We start from the raw sequence: 22,033 nt of genomic DNA on the forward strand, positions 1-22,033 counted from the left end.
TTAAAGAGGCTCTCGGGAGTCCGGGAGAGCACTGCATTCTGGGATTTGTAGTTTCTCTGGTGGATACTGTCGGCGTTGGGACCGAGGCAGCCCTGCATCCTGGGACTCGTAGTTTCTCGCACTGCGTGTTAAGATTTTGGTGGTTTTAGAGATTGTCCCTGCCTCTCATTTAGGGGTACGCCTGGAGGTGGGAGACTGCTGAGGAAAGATTGAAACGTGGGAGGACAGTTTCTTTGCTAACGAGATCATGCTCTTTATGAAGCAGCATCTGTCCCTGGTGAAAAGTTGCTGTGCGTGCTGAACAGCCAGCACAGCAACGACTAGCGCAATCGGCTGGCCTCATTTCCTCTCTTCCTGGTAGAATTCAATGTTAACTGAAAACTAACCACGCCCCCCAGTCCACCCCCGAGGGTCCTGCCTCTGCCTCTGCCTCTGGGTTAGCTCAGCTATCCTGGATACCGAGCTCACGCACAGAAAATCCAGGCGCCTGCCAACACCGTTACTCAGTTTTGGGGACCTTCTTTCTCATTCCACGCCCCGCTTCCCACCCCCCGCGTTTCCTATGGTAAGATATACAGGCATCTTTCCAGGAAGGCTGAAACAGCTAAATAAAGTTCACCTACCGTTTTCCAGGAGTGTGGCATGAAGAGAATGTATGTAGGGCCAAGACAACATTACAAGTTGCTCAACGAGGCACTTTGTGCGCTCAAAAAATAGATAACAGGCTATCTGGAGTTTGTTGAACTAACTGAGGACTTGCCAGAAAGGCTTTTTTTTTTTTTTTTAATTTAGTTGATTTGGTAGATAAAAGACATTGGTTTTTTATAATTAATTGCAATAATCAAGGAGATTGTCTTGGATAAATTTTTCCAAGCCTTTACAGAAATCAGAACAAAGATTTTTGGCTGTAATGGTAGCTCGAAGTAGAGTTTGGTGGGGAGGACAGGCATGGAGGTGCAGATGAGGAGGCTGTAGGCCCCTTTTCTTTTCTCTTTTCTTTCCTTCTTTTTTATTGAGAGGGTGTCTCGCTCTGTCTCCCAGGCTGGAGTGCAGTGGCGCAATTTCGGCTCACTGCAGCCTCCACCTCCCAGGCCCAAGCAATTCTCGTGCCTCAGCCCCCTGAGTAGCTGGGATTACGGGTGTGCTCCACTACGCCGGGCAACTTTTTTCTGTGTTTTTTTGTGAAGGCGGGGTTTCACTATGTTGGCCAGGCTGGTCTCAAACTCCTGACCACAAGTGATCTGCCCACCTTGGCCTCCCAAAGTGCTGGGATTACAGCCGTGAGCCACTGCGTGCGGCCTAAAAACATCCTTAAAATCATTCTAAAATCCCATTAGTTTATATTTAACAAATGTCTCTAACTTACTGGAACTGGAAAATCCATCTAACATAAATAACAATTCTATGTAAATCTATGGTACAGAGTTTTCAGAATATAATCTCATTTTATCTATTTAGAAATTTTGAGAAATAGATCAAACGAATGTTTTTATTTTCATTTACTTACAGTATTTGTAGGGGGAACAGCTTTACAGAAGATAAAAAAATTTGAGTTCTCTCAATATAGTTAAGAAAAACATTTTTATATGAAAATTTTAAATATATCAGCAAAATAATAGAGTGAATATTGATTGTGGATGAATTACCCTAAACAGAAGAATTTTTAAAATGTAAATAGGCCGGGTGTGGTAGCTCAGGTTCATCTGACACTTTGGGAGGCCTAGGCGGGAGGATCCCTTGATTCCAGGAGCTCAAGACCAGCCCGGGCAACAAAAGGAGACCCTGTATCCACTAAAAATACAAAAATTAGCTGGGCATGGTGACGTGGCCTGTAGTCCCAGGTACTTGGCAGGCTGAAGTGAGAGGAACACTTGAGACTGGGAGGTCAAGGCTGCAGTGACCTTTGATGGTGCCACTGCACTCCAGCCTGGGCGACAGAGCAAGACCCTGTCTCAAAAACAAAATAAAAGGCAGGCACAGTGGCTCACCCTTGTAATTCCAGCACTTTGGGGGGCTGAGGTGGGCGGATAGCTTGAGCCTCAGGAGTTTGAGACCAACCTGGGTTATATGGTGAAACTCCATCTCTACTATTAAAACAAATATTAAAATAAAAAGAAACAAAATGTAAGTAGAAGCTAACTTTTATAAAATAAAGTTATCCATATAGAGGTATTATCATTATCTCCTTCTGAATACTCCCCCCAATAGACAGTATTTGGAGTTGCCAACATGATCATATTGTTGTATTGATTTATTTTTATTTTTATTTTTGAGACAGGGTCTAGCTGTGTCACCGAGTGCAGTGGTGCAATCAGGGCTCACTGCAGCCTCAACCTCTTGGGCTCAAGTGATCCTTCCACCTCAGCCTCCCAAGTAGCTGGGACTACAGGCAGGCACCACCATGCCCAGCTAATTTAAAAATTTTTTGTAGAGACAGGGTCTCACTTTGTTTCCCAGGCTGGTCTCAAACTCCTGGAATCAAGGGATCCTCTCACCTGGGCCTCCATGTAGTATTGGAATTGCAGGCGTGAGCTCCCGCCCCTGGCCACACATTATTTTAGACTATGAATTTGTTCCTCTCCAGTGCAAATAACATGCCAAGTCAAAAACAGTTATAGTTCTGCAGTGGTAAACAAAAGTGTGTCTCTATTACTAAGATGCTCATCCTTCAAGACTGAGCTAAGTGTGAAGCCAGTCTGAAGACATTCTGAGGCAAAATTAATCATGTTCTTCTTTGTACGGCTGTGGCATTTGTTTGTTCTTTTTTTGGAGACACGGTGTCACTTTGTGGCCCAGGCTGGAGTGCAGTGGTGTGGTCTTGGCTCACTGAAGCCTCGACGTTGGGCTCAAGCAATCCTATGATGTCAGCGTCCTGGGTAGCTGGGACCACAGGCACACACTTACCATGTGTGGCTTATTTTTGTTTCAGGTTGGTTTTTTTTTTTTTTTTTTTTTTTTGGTAGAGACGGAGTCTCCCTGTATTGCTCAGGCTGGTCTCAAACTCCTGGCTTCAAGAGATCTTCCTGCCTAAACCTCCCAAAGCGCTGGGATTACAGGTGCAAGCCACCACGGCCGGCCACATTTTGTATATTGCGGTGTCTCAATTATATTACATTATATTCTAGCCAATTTTCAGGTGTTTTCCTCCACTATTTAAGCACTGTGGATTCCTAGTTTAATCTAGTATTTTGTATCCTTTGCTCCTAGCTCAGTCCTGGCAATAGACTCAGTACGTCTTTAACAAGTAATGAATCAGTGTGTATATGGATGTGAATGATTTCTGAAGACAAATCTGATAACACCTATCAATATTACATAAACAAATTCCATTTATTTTCCTCAACCCGATGATTCAATTAAATTATCATTCATTTTTGTTCAAATCGTATATTCTTCCTTCTGTGCCAACAGGCTAGAATCATTTTCCGCAAAGGAAACAGTTTTTAGTGATGTCCACGAGAAAAAAAAAAGATTTAACCCTGGCTTCTGGGCTTTGTCATTCTCGTACAGCCCTCTGCCCCTCCACACTGTTACAAAGAAGGTAAAATTCTAGGAAGGAGGAGCCGCTCAGCCGAGGACAGAGCCGCGGACTCCCAGCTCAGCTGGCGGATAACGCGCGCTGGCGGATAACGCGCGCTGCCGGGAAGGCGGCAGGCGGGCGGTAGATTCTGCGCACGCGCGGGCAGCACAGCTGCCCGTCAGGCGTCCCGGGCTGGGCATGCACCATTTGTGCCGCAGTCGGGTGGGAAGCGGTGTCTCGTAGGGGTGGGCTCCTGCAGGTGGGGCGTCCGCAGCCGCTCGTCACCCGCGGGATGCTGTTTCTGGCGTTGGGCCGCCCGTGGGCGGTCGAACTGCGTTTCTGCGGAAGGAGGACTGCATTGTGTGCGGCCGCCGTGCTCCGAGGTCCCCGGGCCTCTGTCTCCCGGGCGTCCTCCTGCAGCGGGCCTTCGGGGCCGGTAGCCGCCTGGAGTACGGGGCCCTGGGGAACCGCGCGCCTTCTCCGGCGTCCGGGCCGAGCGCAGGTAGGGCGTCCGAGGTCTGGTGTCCCAAGTGAGGCGGGGAAGGCGGGACGTCGCGTCGGGCCTGGGGAGCCCCTGCGGCTCTTTGCGACCTCTCCCAGGTGTCCGTGGCTGGAGCGCGGGAGGAGCCCCCTCTGCGGGGCTTGCAGAAGTAGCCGGCCGAGGGCCCCGGGGTCCTCAGCCTCCGCAAGTCCAGGAGAACGGCTGGAAAGTGCTTACTTTTATGGTGGTTTCAAATCCAGAGGGTTTGTGGTGACAACTATATGTAGTTCCTTTTCTGCCCTTGAGCAGAAGCTTAGAAGTGTTAATTTGTAAAAAATTGGATGCAGCACCTGGAAATAGAACCGAAAGACCCAGGTTAACCTGACTTTGAGCTTGTTCTACTTTTATGAGGTGGCTGTACTTTTAAGAATTTGGTCACTGGGAAAAGGGGGATGCAGATGTTAATTCTTTTATTTTGATCTGAAAAAATTGTTTTCTAATTCTACTCTGTAAAATATCAGGATTGGCAAACCTGGTTAAAACTTGGAAGAAATGCTTAAAATGGAAATTGGAATCTAATTACATTTCAGCATTGAGGAATTAGGCATGCCTTTTACATTTTGAAGTGTATACACTGTGAAACTCATTTTCAGATGTTTGGGGAACTCTTCTGTTCCCTTGAAATTTGATGTAGGATTTCAAGTAAATTTTATTTCTTTTTTTTTGGAGGTGAAGTCTTGCTCTGTCACCCTGGCTGGAGTGCAGTGACGTGATCTTGGCTCACTGCAACCTCTGCCTTCCGGGTTCAAGCGATTCTCCAGCCTCAGCCTCCCCAATAGTTGGGATTACAGGCGCGCTCCACCACACCCCGGCTGATTTTTTTGTATTTTTAGTAGAGACGGGGTTTCACCGTGTTGGCCAGGCTGATCTTAAACTCCTGACCTCAAATGATCCTCCTGTCTCGGCCTGTCAAAGGGTTGGGATTACAGGCGTGAGCCGCTGTGCCCAGCCAAATTTTATTTCTTGTCAAGAAATAAAAGGACCAGGGGATACACGGTATTTACAAGGTCTTTAGAGAAAGAATTGATCTCTTTAATACTATCATATAAATATTTTAGAAGTATTTGTAAAAGGCCTGGAGTTTAAATATAATCTGAGTTTGCGGAGTATTTAACTTAAATTATTTTAGTAAAATTAAATTTTATTTTTTAGAGATGGGATCTTGCCATGTTGCCCAGGCTGGCCTTAAACTCCTGGGCTCAAGTGATCCACCTCAGCCTCCCCAGTAGCTGGGGCTATAGACGTGTTCCATTACACCAGCTAAATGTATTTATTTTTTGGAAAGGTGTTGCATTTAAATAGAATGGAAATGATGTCCTCATTAACAGTGGAATAGAAGAAACTGTTACTATTTTTACTTCTTCAAGGTCACACTAGACCTAGAAACCTGAGAGCTGGGATGCAAAGCTAACAAACTCCAACTCTGCAGTTTTCTACTTGTGACTAGAATTAAGGCAAGCCATTCTGTCAGCCAACTGATTTCTTTAACTCTGTAGATTGGGAGAATTCCTTATGTCACCTCATGTGACAAGTTCTCTTCATTACAATTTTATTTTATTTTTTTGAGACAAAGTCGCGCTCTGTTGCCCAGGTTGGAGTACAGTGGTGTGATCTCGGACCACTGCAACCTCCGCCTCCCGGGTTCAAGCGATTCTCCTGCCTCAGCCTCCGGAGTAGCTGGATTACAGGTGCCAGACACCACACCCGGCTAATTGTTTGCATTTTTAGTAGAGACGGGGTTTCACCATGTTGGCCAGGCTGGTCTTGAACTCCTGACCTCAAGTGATCCGCCCACCTCAGCCTCTCAAAGTGCTGGGATTACAGGCATGAGCCGCTGCTCCTGCATTACAGTTTTAAGAATAAACTTAAGCTGGGCATGGTGGCTCATGCCTGTAATCCCAGCACTTTGGGAGGCCAAGGTGGCAGATCACTTGAGGTCAGGAGTTCAAGACCAGTCTGGCCAACATGGTGAAACTCCGTCTCTACTAAAAATACAGAAATTAGCCAGGTGTGGTGGTGGGCACCTGTAATCCCAGCTACTCAGGAGACTGAGGCAGGAGAATTGCTTGAACCCAGGAAGCAGAGGTTGCAGTGGTGAGCCGAGATGGCACCACTGCCCTCCAGTCTGGGAGACAGAGCAAGACTCTGTCTCAAAAAAAAAAAAAAAAAAAAAAAACTTAAAAAAATTTAAGAAGGTTGGTCGACTATAATGATCCCTGTTTCAATAGATCCCTGTTTGTTGGGAAGGATATGTTCGATGCTTACATACGCCGTCTGACAAATCAGAAGATGGAAGGCTAATTTATACTGGCAATATGGCCCGAGCAGTGTTTGGTAAGTAATTGGAGGTGGGGGTACTTACTTTGTTTTTTTCTCTTTTAATTGTAAAAATATCCTTACCGTATCTTACTTGTTGTTATGGCATCCCTTAATGACAAGACGTAAGGAAAATTGGATTTTCATTTTTTTTTCTCGAGGTGTGTTGATAAGATGTAGAGACCTTTGCATTTTTAGATTTTTATTTGAGACAGAGTCTCACTCTGTTGTCCAGGCTGGAGTGCAGTGGCATGATCTTGGTTCACCATACTCTTCGCCTCCCATGTTCAAGCAATTCTCTTGGCTCAGCCTCCTGAGTAGCTGGGATTACAGGTATGCACCACCACACTTGGCCAATTTTTGTATTTTTAGTAGAGACAGGGTTTCACCATGTTGGTCAGGCTGGTCTTGAACTCCTTACTTCAAGTAACCTACGCACTTTGGCCTCCCAAAGTATTGGGATTACAGGCGTGAGCCACCATGCCCGGCCTCTATTATGTTTTAATATTTGGAAGGGGTAACTTCCCCCCATTGCTTTGTTTATTTTTTTATTTTTTGCTGCTTTTGTTTTTCCAAATAAACTTTATAATCAACTTGTTTAGGATCTCAACTTTATTTTCCAAACAGATGGTGTTTTTTATTAGGATCATATTAAAATTATAAATTAAAGGTAAGGTAAATTTACATTTTAAGTCATTTTTTATTGTGGTTAGATAAACATAAAATTTTTCACTTTAATCATTTTGAAGTATACAGTTTAGAAGCCATTTTTTAAAAATAATTTTATTTTTTAGAGACAGAGTCTCTGTCATCTAGGCTGGAGTGCAGTGGTGTGATCATAGTTCCCTGCAGCCTCACTTGTGGGCTCGAGTGATCCTCCCACCTCAGCCTCCCAAATAGCTAGGACTACAGACGTGTGCCACTACACCTGGCTGATTTTTTTTTTAAGCTAGTCAAATTTAGCAGTGGGGGCATTGTATACCAACTTCAGTGACACCAATGTTAAGTTCTGATAACTCATTACCATCAGACCAGCCTTGGCTAATTTAAAAAAAATTTTTTTCTAGAGACAGGTCTTCCTATGGTGCCTAGGCTGGTCTCAAACTGGTCTCAAGCAGTCCTCCTGCCTACGCCTTCCAAAGTGCTGAGATTACACGCATGAGCCACTGCACTCTGCTAGAAGTCATTTATTTTTAATCTTTCTAAGGTAATAGGTAAAAATGGTATCTCAGTGTTTTATTTGTATTTTTTATTATTTATTTATTGAGACGGAGTTTCGCTCTTGTTGCCCAGGCTGGAGTGCAGTGGCACAATCTGGGCTCACTGCAACCTCCACCTCCCAGGTTCAAGCAATTCTCCTGCCTCAGCACCCCCAGTAGCTGGGATTATAGGTGCATGCCACCAAGCCTGGCTAATTTTTGTATTTTTAGTAGAGACAGGATTTCGTAAGGTTGGCCAGGCTGCTTATCTCATTGTTTTAACTTGAATGTCTTTCCTTACTAAAGAAGTTGAATACCTTTCCCATATGTTTCTCTTTTTTTTTTTGTTCTGAGATGGAGTCTCGCTTTGTCTCCCAGGCTGGAGTGCAGTGTGCAGTCTTGGCTCACTGCAGCCTCTACCTCCTGGGTTCAAGGATTCTCCTGCCTCAGCCTCCTGAATAGCTGGGATTACAGGCACGTGCCACCATGCCCAGCTAATTTTTGTATTGTTAGTAGAGATGTAGTTTCACCATGTTGGCCAGGCTGGTCTCGAACTCCTAACCTCAAATGACCCATCTGCCTCAGCCTCCCAAAGTGCTGGGATTACAGGCATGAGCCAATGCGCCTGGCCGTCCCATATGTTTTTTAACCACTGATTTTATTTCTCTGGTGATTTGCTGTTTTAATCCTGGGCACTTAGCCTGATAGAATTTCCCATGTTTGAATATTTTATGTTAGATATACTGGAGTGCTTGTTAATAGAGAGTTTTGTTTGATAATCTGCTATCTGAATCAACTTTTGTAGTACAATATTAGTAAGGATCTTTAAGTAATATTAACTACTTTATTGTGGAACTGAGGTAGGGCCACTTAAACCCTAAAGCAGATTTCCTGCCTGGAGAGGCAGTGCATTCTAATGGTCAGTGGCAGGGACATTGAAGTCAAAATATGTAAAATCCTTAAAACAGAGCTTGGAATATAATAAGCTTTTTGATTTTGTTGTCTTGAGCTGATACAGTAAGAAGAAAAATGGAAGAATTAATGGGATAGATTGATTCTTTTATAAAATTTAAAAGTATTGATCATCTCTCTTTTTTTCCCATTTAGGTGTGAAATGTTTCTCTTATTCTACGAGTCTGATTGGCCTTACATTTCTGCCATACTTTTTTACACAAAATAATGCTATTTCTGAAAGTGTGCCTCTGCCTGTTCAAATCATATTTTATGGCATCATGGGAAGCTTTATGGTGATCACCCCAGTGCTGCTTCACTTTATTACAAAAGGCTATGTCATTCGATTGTACCATGAGGCCACAACAGACACTTATAAAGCCATTACCTACAATGCTATGCTTGCAGAAACGAGTACAGTGTTTCACAAGAATGATGTGAAGATTCCAGATGCTAAACATGTGTTTACCACATTTTATGCTAAAACAAAATCACTGTTAGTTAATCCAGTGCTCTTTCCAAACCGCGAAGACTTTATCCATCTAATGGGTTACGACAAAGAAGAATGTATTTTGTATATGGAAGAAGCCAGTGAAGAGAAACAGCATAAAGATGAGAAATGAGCCTGTTTTTTAGTGTTCGTGCTTAAATGTGATTTACGTTTTAATGTATAATAATAAAATTTGCCTTTTGCATTCTGTTAGTGACTGATTGTTAAAAATGATTTGAAATTATCAAAGCTTTTAATTTCCAGAGAATGATGTTTGTTTATAATAAAACAAGCTATGTTTGAAAACCAAAACGTAGTATCTACCATTCGTGTTTTAGAAAAAGGTATGTGAATAAATATGTTCATGCTAGTGTAAGAGTTCTGTTACTGTGGTTGATTCTAAACTGGGGATCTGATGTCAGTAGCAAATGGGAGAGTTACTTTATTCTTTGTGTATGGATTTTTCTAAGTGTATAAATATTTTCTGACATTAAAAGACATTTTCTCTTTGAGGAAGACACAGTCATAGGTGGTGTGGAGCTATGGTCCACCTTTTCTTTGCTCTTGCCTGAGGACCAAGTCTGTCAGGAAGCTGGCTAGGAAGCTGGCTAGGAAGCCTTGCAGCAGCCATGGCTTTTAAAGATACCAGAAAAACACCCGTGGAGTCAGAGGTGGCAATTCACCGAATTCATAGCACTCTAATGAGTTGCAACGTAAAATCCCTGGATAAGGTGTGTGCTGACTTGATCTGAGGAGCAAAGGAAAAGAATCAGTGAAAGGACCAGTTTGAATGCCTACCAAGACTTTGAGAATTCACTACAAGAGAAACTTATGGTGAAGGTTCTAAGACATGGGATCGTTTCCAGATGAGAATCCACAAGCGACTCATTGACTTGCACAGTCCTCAGATGGTTAAGCAGATTACTTCCGTCAGTATTGAGCCAGGAGTTGAGATGGAAGTCACCACTGCAAATGCTTAAGTCAACTGTTTTCTTAAATTGATTACCAATTGTTAAAAAAATTTTTTTAAAACCCCAAAATTTCAAGAAATTCACAAATTATGGGAGCAGTTTTAAGTCTTCTTTGGTTCAGAACACAGGTTTTCGCCTAACTCCTGGCATGATTGCCCGTAAGAACATTCATGTACAGTTGAACTGGTGGTTAGCTATAAGGGAAATGGCAAGTAGTGTTGTCTTCAGCAGTCTTAATTTGTTTCTCCAACTGTGCACCCCTCCCTTCGTGGCACCCTATGGGTGTAGGAAAACCACTGTTATTATTAGGTGAAAAATGCCTTGTGTAAAATTGCTGTCTCTATGCTAGCTTTGTCAAGAATATCCACTGTAAGATTTTTACCTCTATTGTAAAGTGGAGATTGACTCTTGCCAAGGATTTTTAGCCAGGAACAAGAGGCCTCAAACCACACTATTTAGATCAGTAGGTATTTACTAAGTGCCCAGTACTGTGCTAGTTACTAAGATCACAGTTAAGAACGAAACACCCCATCTGTCTTTATGGAGCTACCTAACATTGTCTATGGCCACCATGATAGTAAATTTAAACTTTATGGCATACATGTGTATGAGGGAGGTTGATGGGGAAGCAGCAGGAACATCTGTTCAAAGAGATCATTCAACTCCCAGGCTGCTTGAAACTTACTTACTCGTAGGAGATAAGACAGAAAAGCTGTCTTTCTGAGACCTAGAGCCTGCCCTCTGCTTGGATTGTCCAGCTCACCAGACTGAGAATTCCCACCGCCATTCCTCCGTGCCATCTTCTGCTCAAGGTGGGTTTTTGCCTGCTTGCTCCTCTGTCCTTTGTCCCCTAGATGTATCCTAGCAATGAATGAGAGGTGTCTTTCTTTTCTTTTCGTAGCAACCTACTAGATAAGGGAAGCTTGTCCAGCCTGCAGCCCAGGACGGCTTTGAATGTGGCCCAACACAAATTCGTAAACTTACATTTTATTTTTGAGATTTTTTTTAAGCTCATCACTATCATTAGTATATTTTATGTGTGGCCCAAGACAATTCTTCCAAAGTGGCCCAGGGAAGCCAAAAGATTGGACACCCCTAAGATAAGAGATATCTTTCTATAAAAAGTTATTCCATGATCAAATGTTTATTATGGATACATTAGAAAGTAGAAGGAAGAAAGAGGCTGGGTGTGGTGGCTCTTGCCTGTAATCCCAGCTACTTGGGGGGCTGAGTTGGGAGACTCGCTTGAACCTGGGAGATCAAGACTGCAGTGAGCTGGGATTGCACCACTGTACTCCATCCAGGGTGACAGAGCAAAACCCCATCTCAAAAACAAAAAAGGAAAAATCACTCCTAGTTCCCCCTAGAAAAAATAGCATTGTTTACATTTTAAAGATCTCTTCTAATATTACCTCTCTTCATAACTTGTTTTAAGTGCAATATATTTCTTTATGTTATAAATAAAGTTTTGGTGCTGCAAAAGAAATAGCACTCAAATATAAAATTGTATTTTTTTTCTTCTCAGCAAGGCAGTTTACTTCTATAGAAGGGTGCACCCTCACAGAGCAATGCTGAGCGCACACTTGGACAAGGGAGGAAAAGGGGGTCTTATTCCTGACACACGTGGCCCCTGCTGCTCTGTTGTTCTCCTATTGGCTAGGGTTAGACCACACAGGCTAAACTAATTCCGACTGGCTAATTTAAAGAGAGTGATAGGGTGAGTGGTTTGGCGGGAAAAATGGTTGTGGAGAATGAGCAGGTAACTGGAATGAGTCAGGGTGGAGCAGGTAATCAGAAAAGGTTGCTTTACGAGGAAGTTAAGTTTAAAAGTAGAAGGCAAAGAATTGAACATACATATTGATTCTTTGAAGAGAAATTTAGAACTCATATCTAACATTTACATGTTCTATATCCATGTGATCATTTTATCACTGTGCTCTCAGTCCCGCAGCCGTGAAGAGGACGCCCTGCAGACTCACTGCCCACCGGCTCCCCCAGAAGAAATCAAGAAAAGAAAGAAAGCTGTCATTTTTTGTCTCAGTGCAGACAAAAAGTGCATCATTTTAGAAGAAGGCAAAGAGATCTTGGTTGGAGATGTTGATGTAACCATAACTGGTCCTTTCAAGCATTTTGTGGGAATGCTTCCTGAAAAGATTGTTGCTATGCTTTGTATGATGCAAGCTTTGAAAAAAAAGAATCCAGAACAGAAGAGTTGATTTTTTTTTTTGTAGGCACGAGAACTAGCACCTCTGAAAAGTAAAATGATCTGTGCAACATCCAAGGATGCAATTAAAAAGAAATTTCAAGGTATTTTATCACTGTGTAGTGGAGTGAAAAACTTGTTTTTATTGGTTGATATCAGAATAATTCTTCAGAAGACAACTTGGTAGTCTAGGGGGAAAATATGCTTACACCAAGTGGGAAAGGTGACATCTCAAGGGCATGATCCGGAGTGAGAAACTAGGACAGAGAAAGGATCAGCATGCATAGGATAATAGGATGATTCATCACTGAAATAATCAGCAGAACCAACTCAGGCCAAGGTTAGGAGGAGAAACATAGGCACCTCCCTCATGCCACTTTGCTACTACCTCAGGCAGAGTAATCTCAGGAAGACTGGGAAGGTAATGAATCTCTCACTGTCTAGCCAAGGTGAATCACTTATTTGCATCACAAAAGTCACCTATTTGCGTGTGAAAAGGCAGGGTGATCCTAGCTGACATCTGGGTTACATCAGGTAATAACCCCGTTAACAATAAAATATTTCAATCCTTTTCTCTAATGTAGATTTCACTGTACTGAAAGGCTTTTGGAAGCAAAAGTAACAAGATGGCCATTAGATATGAATGACAGTCTTAGCTTGAATGTATTTGTAAAAATTTTATTCTGATTTTTTTAGAACACCTTGAACTTGCTTTTATTTTTATTGAGAATTTCAAACACAAAAGTAGAAGAGTACAGTGAACCTGCATGACTCTATCATCCAGATTCAACAATGACCATTTATAGTCACTATTGTTTCATGTAGACCCTAATCATTTGCCCTCTACTTTTTGGGGAAAGCAAATTCCAGTCATAATAATATTTCTTTCTTAAATATTTACTTTTGTAACTCTACAAGATGAGGACTTCTTTAAAAATGTAGCCACAATACCATTATCAGATCTACAAAATCAAAACCCCACAGCCCTAATGTCATCAATCTATCAGTCTGTTTAAATTTCCAATTGCTTCATCATTTTTTCCCACATTTGGTTTGATTTAAAATTCAAATAATCAGAATAGAATGAAGAGTTGGTTAAAAAATTATATATATATGTATATATCTCCAAATAAGTTTCATATCTTACACACACCAATTGTTTAAATGGTTTTTAAGGCTCTTCTAAAAGACATCTAGAAGACATTTCGACATTGAGTCCACCCCCCAGACTCAAGCAATCCTCCCACCTCAAGCCTCCAGGGTAGTGGGACTACAGGCGTGTGCCACCATGCCTGGCTAATTTTTGTATTTTTTTTGTAGAGACAGGGTTTTACCATGTTGCCCAGGCTGATCTTGAACTCCTGGGTTCAAGTGATCCACTCGTCTCGGCCTCCTAAAGTATTGGGATTACAGATGTGAGCCACTGCATCTGGCCAGGCCTTTCCATTTTCATTTTTTTTTCCCTTACAAATTATCTGTTGAAGAAATAGTTTTTGTCACTTAGATCTTCTCATGGTGTAGATTTTCTACTTGTATCCCTGAGCTGTATTCTAACATGTTTCTCTGTCTTCTATACTTCCTATGAATAGGTAAGTAGATCTTAAAACTTCATCAGAGTGAGGTTTGATTATTTTGGACAAAACTACTTTTATAGATGATCATATTTGTTATCTTGCCGCATAATGAATTACCCCTGAAACTTACAGGCTTAAAGCCACAATAAACATCTCTAATACTGCACAGTGTCTGTAGGTCTGGAAATGAGGAGTGGCCTAGCTGAGTGGTTTTGGCTTTAGGTCTCTCAGGAGGTAGCTGGTGCTGCTGTCATCTGAAGGCTGGACTGGGGCATGAGGAACCCCCACTTCCAAGATGCCTCACTTACATGACTGACAGTGTGGTACTAGCTCTTTGGCAGGAGGCCTCCGCTTCTCACCACATGGATCTCTCTTTAGCACTGCTTGCTTCTCCCAGAGTAAGTGATCCAAGAGAGTAAGGTTATACAATGTGTTGTGTGACCTACATGAAATTTGCACACTGTCATTGCACAATACTTTATTGATTATACAGTCAGCCTTATTTGATGTTGGAGGGGATTCACAAGGACATGTACACCAGGAGGTAAGGCTCACTGGGAGCTATTTGGAGGCCAGTCACCATAATGTTCTCCCATGAAGAGGTACGTAATATTGTTTTGTCTCTTTGTGAAGGTAGCAACCATTGATGCTCAATGCCTAAGTCCACCAATTCATTAGATGTTGAAAAATGGTTATATTCTATTATTCCCTTTTCACTTATTAGCTGAAATACTTCTAAAAATAGAGCTAAAAGCACAAGAAGGCAAGAGAAATTTGCCCCTGTCTGCTATTTGGTAACCGAGTAGTTCAGTTTGTATAGAAAAGTCAGGATAAATGCTTGATTCTGTCCTTTTATTTGCCAGTTTTAAAAATAGATTTGGTTTCCTAGCATCATATATTGATAAGTAGACTTAAAAAATATGTTATGAGGTGGGGCACGGTGGTTCACGCCTGTAATCCCACCACTTTGGGAGGCCGAGGGGAGGATTGCTTAATGCCAGAAGTTTGCAACTGGCCCTGGCAACGCAGTGAAACCCTGTCTCTAAGAAAAAACTGAAAAAATTAGCTGGGTATAGGGGTATATGCCTGTAGTCCAAGGAGGCTCAGGAGGGAGGATTGCTTGAGCTTAGGAGTTTAAGGTTGCAGTGAGCTGTGATCATGCCACTGCCCTCCAGCCTGGGTGAAAGAGGTAGATCCTGTCTCACAAAAACGATAAATAAATATAATGTTAGGAGCTTATGGATTTAAATATATTAAAGTATTTCAACTTATTGCAGTTACTATCTTATTAATGTTCATATAGTTATATAGATAGGCTAAATAATGGCACAAAATGTTCACCTTCTAATCACTGGAAGCTGTGAATATTACCTTACATGGCAAAAGGAATTTTGCAGATGTGATTAAATTGAGGATTTTAATTCAGATTGTTCTGAATTACCCAGCTGGGTCCATTGTAATCACTGGGGTCCCTATAAGAAGGAGGCATGAAATCAGAGCAGAAGGTGATGAAATGGGCTGGGTGCAGTGGCTCAGGCCTGTAATCCCAGCACTTTGGGAGGAGGAGGCAGGTGGATCACAAGGTCAGGAGTTCAAGACCAGCCTGACCAATATGGTGAAACCCCATCTCTACTAAAAATACAAAAAGTAGCTGGGCGTGGTGGTGCATGCCTGTAGTCCCAGCTACTCAGGAGGCTGAGGCAGGAGAATCACTTGAACCCAGGAGGCAGAGGCTGCAGTGAGCTGAGATCGCATCACTGCACTCTAGGCTTGGCGACAGAGGGAGACTCCATCTCAAAAAAAAAAAAAAAAAAAAAGAGGAAGAGTTGACGGGATGATGGAAGCAGAGATTGCAGAGATTGAAGCGATGCGTTTTGAAGATGGAGAAATACAAGGATTGTAGCTCTAAAAGCTGAAAAAAGCAAGGAAACAGATTCTTCTCCTTAGTCTCCAGAAGGAACCACCTCTGTTGACACCTTGACTTTAGTACAGTGAAACTGATTTCAGACTTCAGACCTCCAGAACTGTAAGAGAATACATTTACAGTTTTTTGTTTGTTTTTTGAGATGGAGTCTTGCTGTGTCGTCCAGACTGGAGTGCGGTGGTGCAATCTCGGTTCACTACAACCTCCGCCTCCTGGGTTCAAGCAATTCTCCTGCCTCAGCCTCCCAAGTAGCTGGGATTATAGATGCCCACCACCATGCTTGGCTCATTTCTTGTATTTTTAGTAGAGACAGGGGTTTCACCATGTTGGCTAGGTTGGTCTCGAACTCCTGACCTCAGGTGATCCGCCTGCTTTGGCCTCCCAAAGTGCTGGGATTACAGGCATGAGCCACTGTGCCCAGCCTATGTTGTTTTAAGCCACAAAATCTTTTGGCAATTTGTTACAGCCATTATAGGAAACTAGAAACACCTAGTTCTAGTTTAGATAACCGTCTTCAAATTGGTTATCTAATATAACAAAGTGTTTTAGGCTCATTTTGTACATTTTCTACCCCAGACTCCAAGGAGTCCTGGTTGCTTATAGTGGGAAATGGTATTTTGAGACCACTAACAGTATTCATGGGTTTTTGTCTTTTTTTTCCATCTTTTAAATTTATTTTAAAATTGTGTTTTTTAAAGAATTTACCATCTTACCCAGTTTTAAGCATAGAGTTCAGTGGTGTTAACTATATTCACCTTGTTGTGCAACAGATCTCTAGAACTCTTTCATCTTATCAGCCTGAGACTCTATGCCCATTTAACAACTCCCCGTTTCCCCCTCCTCCCTTGGACTTTTGCCTTTTTGAAAATGGCAGGGCCAAGAGCCATGGCTCAAACCTGTGGTCCCAGCTGAGCCCAGGAATTTGAGGCTGCAGTGTGTTATAATCACACCTAAGAATAGCCATTGCACCCCAGCATGGGCAACACAGTGAGACTTTGTCTCTAAAAAAATGGAAAGAAGCACACTTCTGTTGTAAAATATTTTTACCAACATATGATTATTTTCTTCTTAAGTGTGCAGATTTTTAGGCCAAAACTCCATGCCATTTTTGGCTACTAACCCTAAACTATATCCTATAAAGGATTTCAAGTAGCAAAATATCTAAAGGAATAGCTGTCTTTCTAAAATGGAGTGAGAGTTTTGAAATGAATTACATGTCACAACAAAATGATGACATTTCATTATTAGGACTCAAAATGTTCTCTTGAGCTCTAGCTTGTTGTAGGTGAATGCATTATTAAGACTGGTGGAGTCCCTGCCCACAGCACAGAATTACAGCTAGTGTCCCCTGTTTGGGGTCTTATCTGGCCCTGTTCTGTCCTGTAACTAAACCTGCTGCTGAAAAGAAATAGTTTCCATGAGACTGTTCACTTCAGATCTATAGGTGAAGCTCTCTGGGCCATGATAATTTGATTTGTTGTTGTTATTTTTGTTTTTTGAGATGGAGTCTCGCTCTGTCTCCCAGGCTGGAGTGCAGTGACATGATCTTGGCTCACTGCAACCTCCACCTCCTCGGTTCAAGCAATTCTCTTGCCTCAGCCTCCGGAGTAGCTGGGACTACAGGCACTTGCCACCACACCTGGCTAATTTTTGTATTTTTAGTAGAGACAGAGTTTCACTATGTCGGCCAAGCTGGTTTCAAACTCCTGACCTCAGGTGATCCGCCCACCTTGGCCTCCCAAAGTGCTGGGATTTACAGAGGTGAGCCACTGCGCCTGGCCTGTTTGTTTGTTTCTGAGACTGAGTCTCACTCTGTTGCCCAAGCTGGAGTGTAGTGGCCCAGTCTTGACTCACTGCAACCTCTGCCTCCTGGGTTCAAGCGATTCTCCTGCCTCAGCCTCTAGAGTAGCTGGGATTACAGGTGTGCGCCACCATGCCTGGCTAATTTTTATATTTTTAGTAGAGACGGAATTTCACCATGTTGGCCAGGCTGGTCTTGAACTCCTGACCTCAAGTGATCCACCCGCCTTGGTATCCCAAAATGCTGGGATGACAGGCATAAGCCACCGCGCCCAGCTGAGAATTTGTTTTATAAAGCAGTAGGCCCCATCCTCCAGTAACAGTCCATGGCCTGTTAGGAATCTGGTTGTGGCTTGTTAGGAACTGGGCTGCACAGCTGGAGGTGAACAGCAGGTGAGCGAGCATTACCACCTGAGCTCCAGCTCCTGTCAGACCAGCAGCAGCATTAGATTCCCATGGGAGCAGGAACCTTGTTATGAAGTATACAAACGAGGGATCTAGGTTGCGTGCTCCTTGTAAGAATCTAATGCCTGATGTTCTGAGGTGGAACAGTTTCACCCTGCAACCATCCCTCCCCATCCCCTCAGTCCGTGGAAAAATTGTCTTCCATGAAACTGGTCCCTGAGGCCAAAAATGTTGGGGACTGCTGGTATACAGAGCTGTGGAAGAGAAGAACAATGCAGAGGGAAAAGGAGTGCCTGTCTGTTGAGACTTTCAGGGGGACCTAGGGACTGGTTTTGTTACAGTTGACTGGGAATTGTCTTGTTTATTTTATTTTATTTTTCATTTAAAAAATTTTTTTGAAATGGAGTCTTGCTCTGTTGCCCAGGCTGGAGTGTAGTGGTGCCATCTTGGCTCACTGCAACCTCTGCCTCCCAGATACAAGTGATTCTCCTGCCTCAGCCTCCTGAATAGCTGGGATTACAGGCATGCACCACCACACCTGGCTAATTTTTGTATTTTTATTAGAGATGTGTTTCACCATGTCAGCCAGGCTGGTCTTGAACTCCTGACCTCAAGTGATCCACCTGCCTCGGCCTCCCAAAATACTGAGATAACAGGCATGAGCCACCGTGCCTGGCCAAAGTGTCTTGTTTTATTTTTAAGGCTTTGATCACTCTCATTTACAGTAAGTGTTTGAAGAGTACATTCTAAATCATTTTTCTCTCTTCCTTTACAGGAAGTGCTCAAATGTTAAGCACACACACACATAAAAAGAGGAAACAGTTGGATAGGAACTCAGAAATCATGTGACTGATGACTAAGTTAAATCTTTTCTGCTTACTGAAAAGGAAGAGTCTGATGATTAGTTACTGATCCTCTTTGCATTTGTAAAGCTTTGGAGATATTGAATCATGTTACCATTTCTGTTTTTTTCCACCCTGTTTTCTTCCATATTTACTGAAGCTCAGAAGCAGTATTGGGTCTGCAACTCATCCGATGCAAGTATTTCATACACCTACTGTGGTAAGTAAAACTGCAAAACAAATAATTGTAGCATCAACTATTTTGAGGGTAAGTTTTCATAAGAACCTTACACTGTTGCGGCTGGAACACAGGAAACATCAGTGTGTTCCAGCTGCTGCGGCGGACGCCGCCAGCAGGAAAAGCAATAGCTGGCAGCTGCCCCGTGAGAATGTTCTGGACCACTCACAGAGCTTGCGAGTCTCTAAGCTGTGTTGTGCTTGACCTCCAAGTGCTTCTGTTCCCTGCGTCATCTTTCTCTATCCTGAGCCCAGTTTTGGGTCCTGCCCATTTTTAATAAAACCATCTGCTTCTGAGCTTTCACCTCAGCCTCGACACTTACTAATTCTTCTTCTTGAGATGGTAGAGCAGTCCCAGCTGCTTCCTGGAGTTGATTTCTGCTCTAAGCTGTGACTCTTGAGTGCTCTTGGAATCATCTCCCTAACTGGATGAAAGCCTGGTTCTGTCACTAGCTGTGTGACCTTAAGCAAAGTACTCCAGCCTTTTTAGCACTGAAGTGAAAGTGATTTTATAGTCTACTTGATAAGGGTGTTGTGAGGTGAAGTTTTTTAGCATAGGGTCGCATAGAGACAATACTCTTAATTTTTTTTTGGAGTCAGCCATACCCTAATACTATTCACTGGCTGTATCACTGTCCCCTGCCCCAGCTGCTCATTAGCAAGCGTCCTCGGGTCTGAAGGCACAGTGTCAGGCCTGACAGCTGTTTTGGTTCGGTACTTTCCACCGTGCTGCTTACCATGGATTGGCTGCCCTTTTCCACCCACTGGCAATATCTGGGAGGTTTAAAGTGGTGCTTCCCAAAATACCAGTTCTTTGAGATTCTTTTGGGAAAATAGGATCTATGACCTAATCATCTGGGAGAGATTTACAGATGTACTTTGGGTTCTGAGAAGTTTTGCAATAAAGGCACCTGTTTAACCACATTTTCAATTTCATTTATTGTTTGTTTGTTTGTGTTTTAGTCTGGAGTGTATGTTAACTCTTTTGAGAAACATGCTCTGCCAAATGCTAATATAAAGTGACTTTCGGGAAATTGGGATAATTGCCACATGTGAGGAGGAGACTTAGGAGTGTGGCCAGTCACACATCGTGGCCCTTCTTCTCCTGGTGGGTTGCACTGAATTCCCTCCAAACGTATCTCTAAAATCTCTCCATGCTACCAGATCCTTTTGCATTCCCCTCTTCCAGCAAGGCTGCTACTCTACTTGGCCCCCACTTCCCTCTCTCCTTTGGCTCTTTTGTACCATGTGTGAATTATGCCACTCTGTGTGTGTGTGTGTGTGTGTGTGTGTGTGAGAGAGAGAGAGAGAGAGAGAGAGTTTCGCTCTGTTGCCAGGCTGGAGTGCAGTGGCATGATTTTGGCTCACTGCAATCTCTGCCTCCTAGGTTCAAACGATTCTCATGCCTCAGCCTCCTGAGTAGCTGGGACTACAGGTGCGTGCCACCACACCCGGCTAACTTTTTTTTTTTTTTTGGTATTTTAGTAGAGACAGGGTTTCACCATGTTGACCAGGATGGTCTCAATCTCCTGATCTTGTGATCCGCCCACCCCAGCCTCCCAAAGTGCTAGGATTACAGGCGTGTGCCACCTCGCCCGGCTAATGCCACTCTTTATATGGTCTTTATGGATATAACATTTTGTATTATTATTTAGCCTTCAATCTTTTCTTAACAATAACTCAGTTTGTCTTTTTAAAACATTTCACATTTTATCTTATTTTATCATTTATTTTTGAGACAGGGTTTTGCTCTGTTGTGCAGGCTGGAGTGAGTGGCATGATCTGTGCTCACCGCCACCTCCACGTCCCTGGCTCAAGCCATCCTCCCAGCTCAGCCTTCCAAGTAGCTGGGACTACAGGCACGTGCCACCACACTTGTCTAATTATTAATTAAATAATTTTTTTTTTGAGTTTTGCTCTTGTTGCCCAGGCTGGAGTGCAATGGCATGATCTTGGCTCACTGCAACAACCGCCTCCCGGGTTCAAGCGATTCTCTTGCCTCAGCCTCCCGAGTAGCTGGGATTATAGGTGCTCACCACCACACCCGGCTAATTTTTGTATTTTTAGTAGAGACAGGGTTTTGCCATGTTGACCAGGCTGGCCTCCAACTCCTGACCTCAGGTGATCCGCCCACCTCGGCCTCCCAAAGTGTTGGGATTACAGGCGTGAGCCACCATAGCTGGCCTAATTATTAATTTTTTTGTAGAGATGGAGTCTTGCTATATTGCCCAGGCTGGTCTGGAACTCCTGGGCTCAAGTGATTCTCCCACCTTGGCCTCCCAAAGTGCTGGGATTACAGATATGAGCCACTGCACCTGGCCTAAAATTTCACATTTTAATCATTTTTGAGTGTTTGGCTCAATTGTATTAAGTATATGCACATTGCTGTGAAACCATCACCATTGATGATGGTTTTGATTTGACTTTCTAGTTTTTTTTTTTCTTTGAGACAGAGTCTCATTCTGTCATCTAGGCTGGAGTGCAGTGGTACGATCTCAGCTCACTGCAACCTCTGCCTCCTGGGTTCAAGCGATTCTTGTGCCTCAGCCTCCTAAATAGCTGAGACTACAGGTGTGCACTACCATGCCTGGCTAATTTGATTTGACTTTATGAAGGAGGATCTTCCTTCTTTCTCTCTGAGAAACCCTGTGGTCCTTTCCTGCTGCCCCACTGACAAAGGGACTGTGGGCAAGCCACTGGAATACACATCTACAGCAAGATGCTGCTTGCTGCCATCCCCATTGCCATATGACTGCCTTCCCGGCCTGAGAGAATCCAGGCCAAAAATGCATCACCTGTGGGAAGCACTGATTCCTCTAGGTACTATTGTGAGGGTGTTGGTGACAACAACCTCTGATTCACTGTGACGATGATTTCCATGAAAAAGAAGAGATAGATTTCCATTTGGTCAAGCTGCTGGGCATCTAAGTGTATGTTTTTTTAAACACAGAGTCTTGCTCTGTCAGCCAGGCTGGAGTGCAATGGTGGAATCATGGCTCACTGCAGCCTCAAACTCTGAGGTTCAAGTGATTTTCCCGCTTCAGCCTCCCAAGTAGCTGG

The 22,033-nt window shown here is 43.2% G+C and overlaps 2 protein-coding genes across 3 annotated transcripts in view; both read left to right on the plus strand.

Annotated features, from left to right (window-relative positions):
• The first annotated feature begins 3,695 nt into the window (after nucleotides 1–3,695).
• Nucleotides 3,696–12,713, plus strand: TMEM70 (transmembrane protein 70). 2 transcript variants are annotated; one of them, XM_058444524.1, is made up of 4 exons: nucleotides 3,696–4,022; nucleotides 6,290–6,395; nucleotides 8,684–10,800; nucleotides 10,890–12,713. In XM_058444524.1, exons 1-3 carry the CDS (start codon nucleotides 3,813–3,815, stop codon nucleotides 9,148–9,150), a joined length of 783 nt encoding a protein of 260 aa, XP_058300507.1. In that variant the 5' UTR covers nucleotides 3,696–3,812; the 3' UTR covers nucleotides 9,151–10,800; nucleotides 10,890–12,713. The 2 variants fall into 2 exon arrangements, with proteins under 2 accessions (XP_058300507.1, XP_032615757.1); XM_032759866.2 differs by having other exon boundaries at nucleotides 11,932–12,708.
• A 6,063-nt stretch (nucleotides 12,714–18,776) lies between these two features.
• Nucleotides 18,777–22,033, plus strand: part of LY96 (lymphocyte antigen 96) — a 38,011-nt gene continuing 34,754 nt past the window's right edge. Inside the window, exon 1 of the mRNA XM_032758453.2 lies at nucleotides 18,777–18,956. Coding sequence (XP_032614344.1) covers nucleotides 18,845–18,956 — 112 coding nt within the window. The 5' untranslated portion in view covers nucleotides 18,777–18,844. The remainder of the gene's footprint in view (nucleotides 18,957–22,033) is intronic.

This window comes from Hylobates moloch, unplaced genomic scaffold (genome assembly GCF_009828535.3).
Source record: "Hylobates moloch isolate HMO894 unplaced genomic scaffold, HMol_V3 SCAFFOLD_9, whole genome shotgun sequence".
In the NCBI taxonomy this organism is placed as follows: domain Eukaryota; kingdom Metazoa; phylum Chordata; class Mammalia; order Primates; family Hylobatidae; genus Hylobates; species Hylobates moloch.

Excerpts from the sequence above, each read along its gene's own strand:
- TMEM70 (XM_058444524.1), top strand. The coding sequence starts at position 3,813 with ATGCTGTTTCTGGCGTTGGGCCGCCCGTGGGCGGTCGAACTGCGTTTC. Across the intron at positions 4,023-6,289 it reads GGCGTCCGGGCCGAGCGCAG|ATCCCTGTTTGTTGGGAAGG; the intron begins GTAGGGCGTCCG and ends CTGTTTCAATAG. Across the intron at positions 6,396-8,683 it reads TATGGCCCGAGCAGTGTTTG|GTGTGAAATGTTTCTCTTAT; the intron begins GTAAGTAATTGG and ends TTTCCCATTTAG.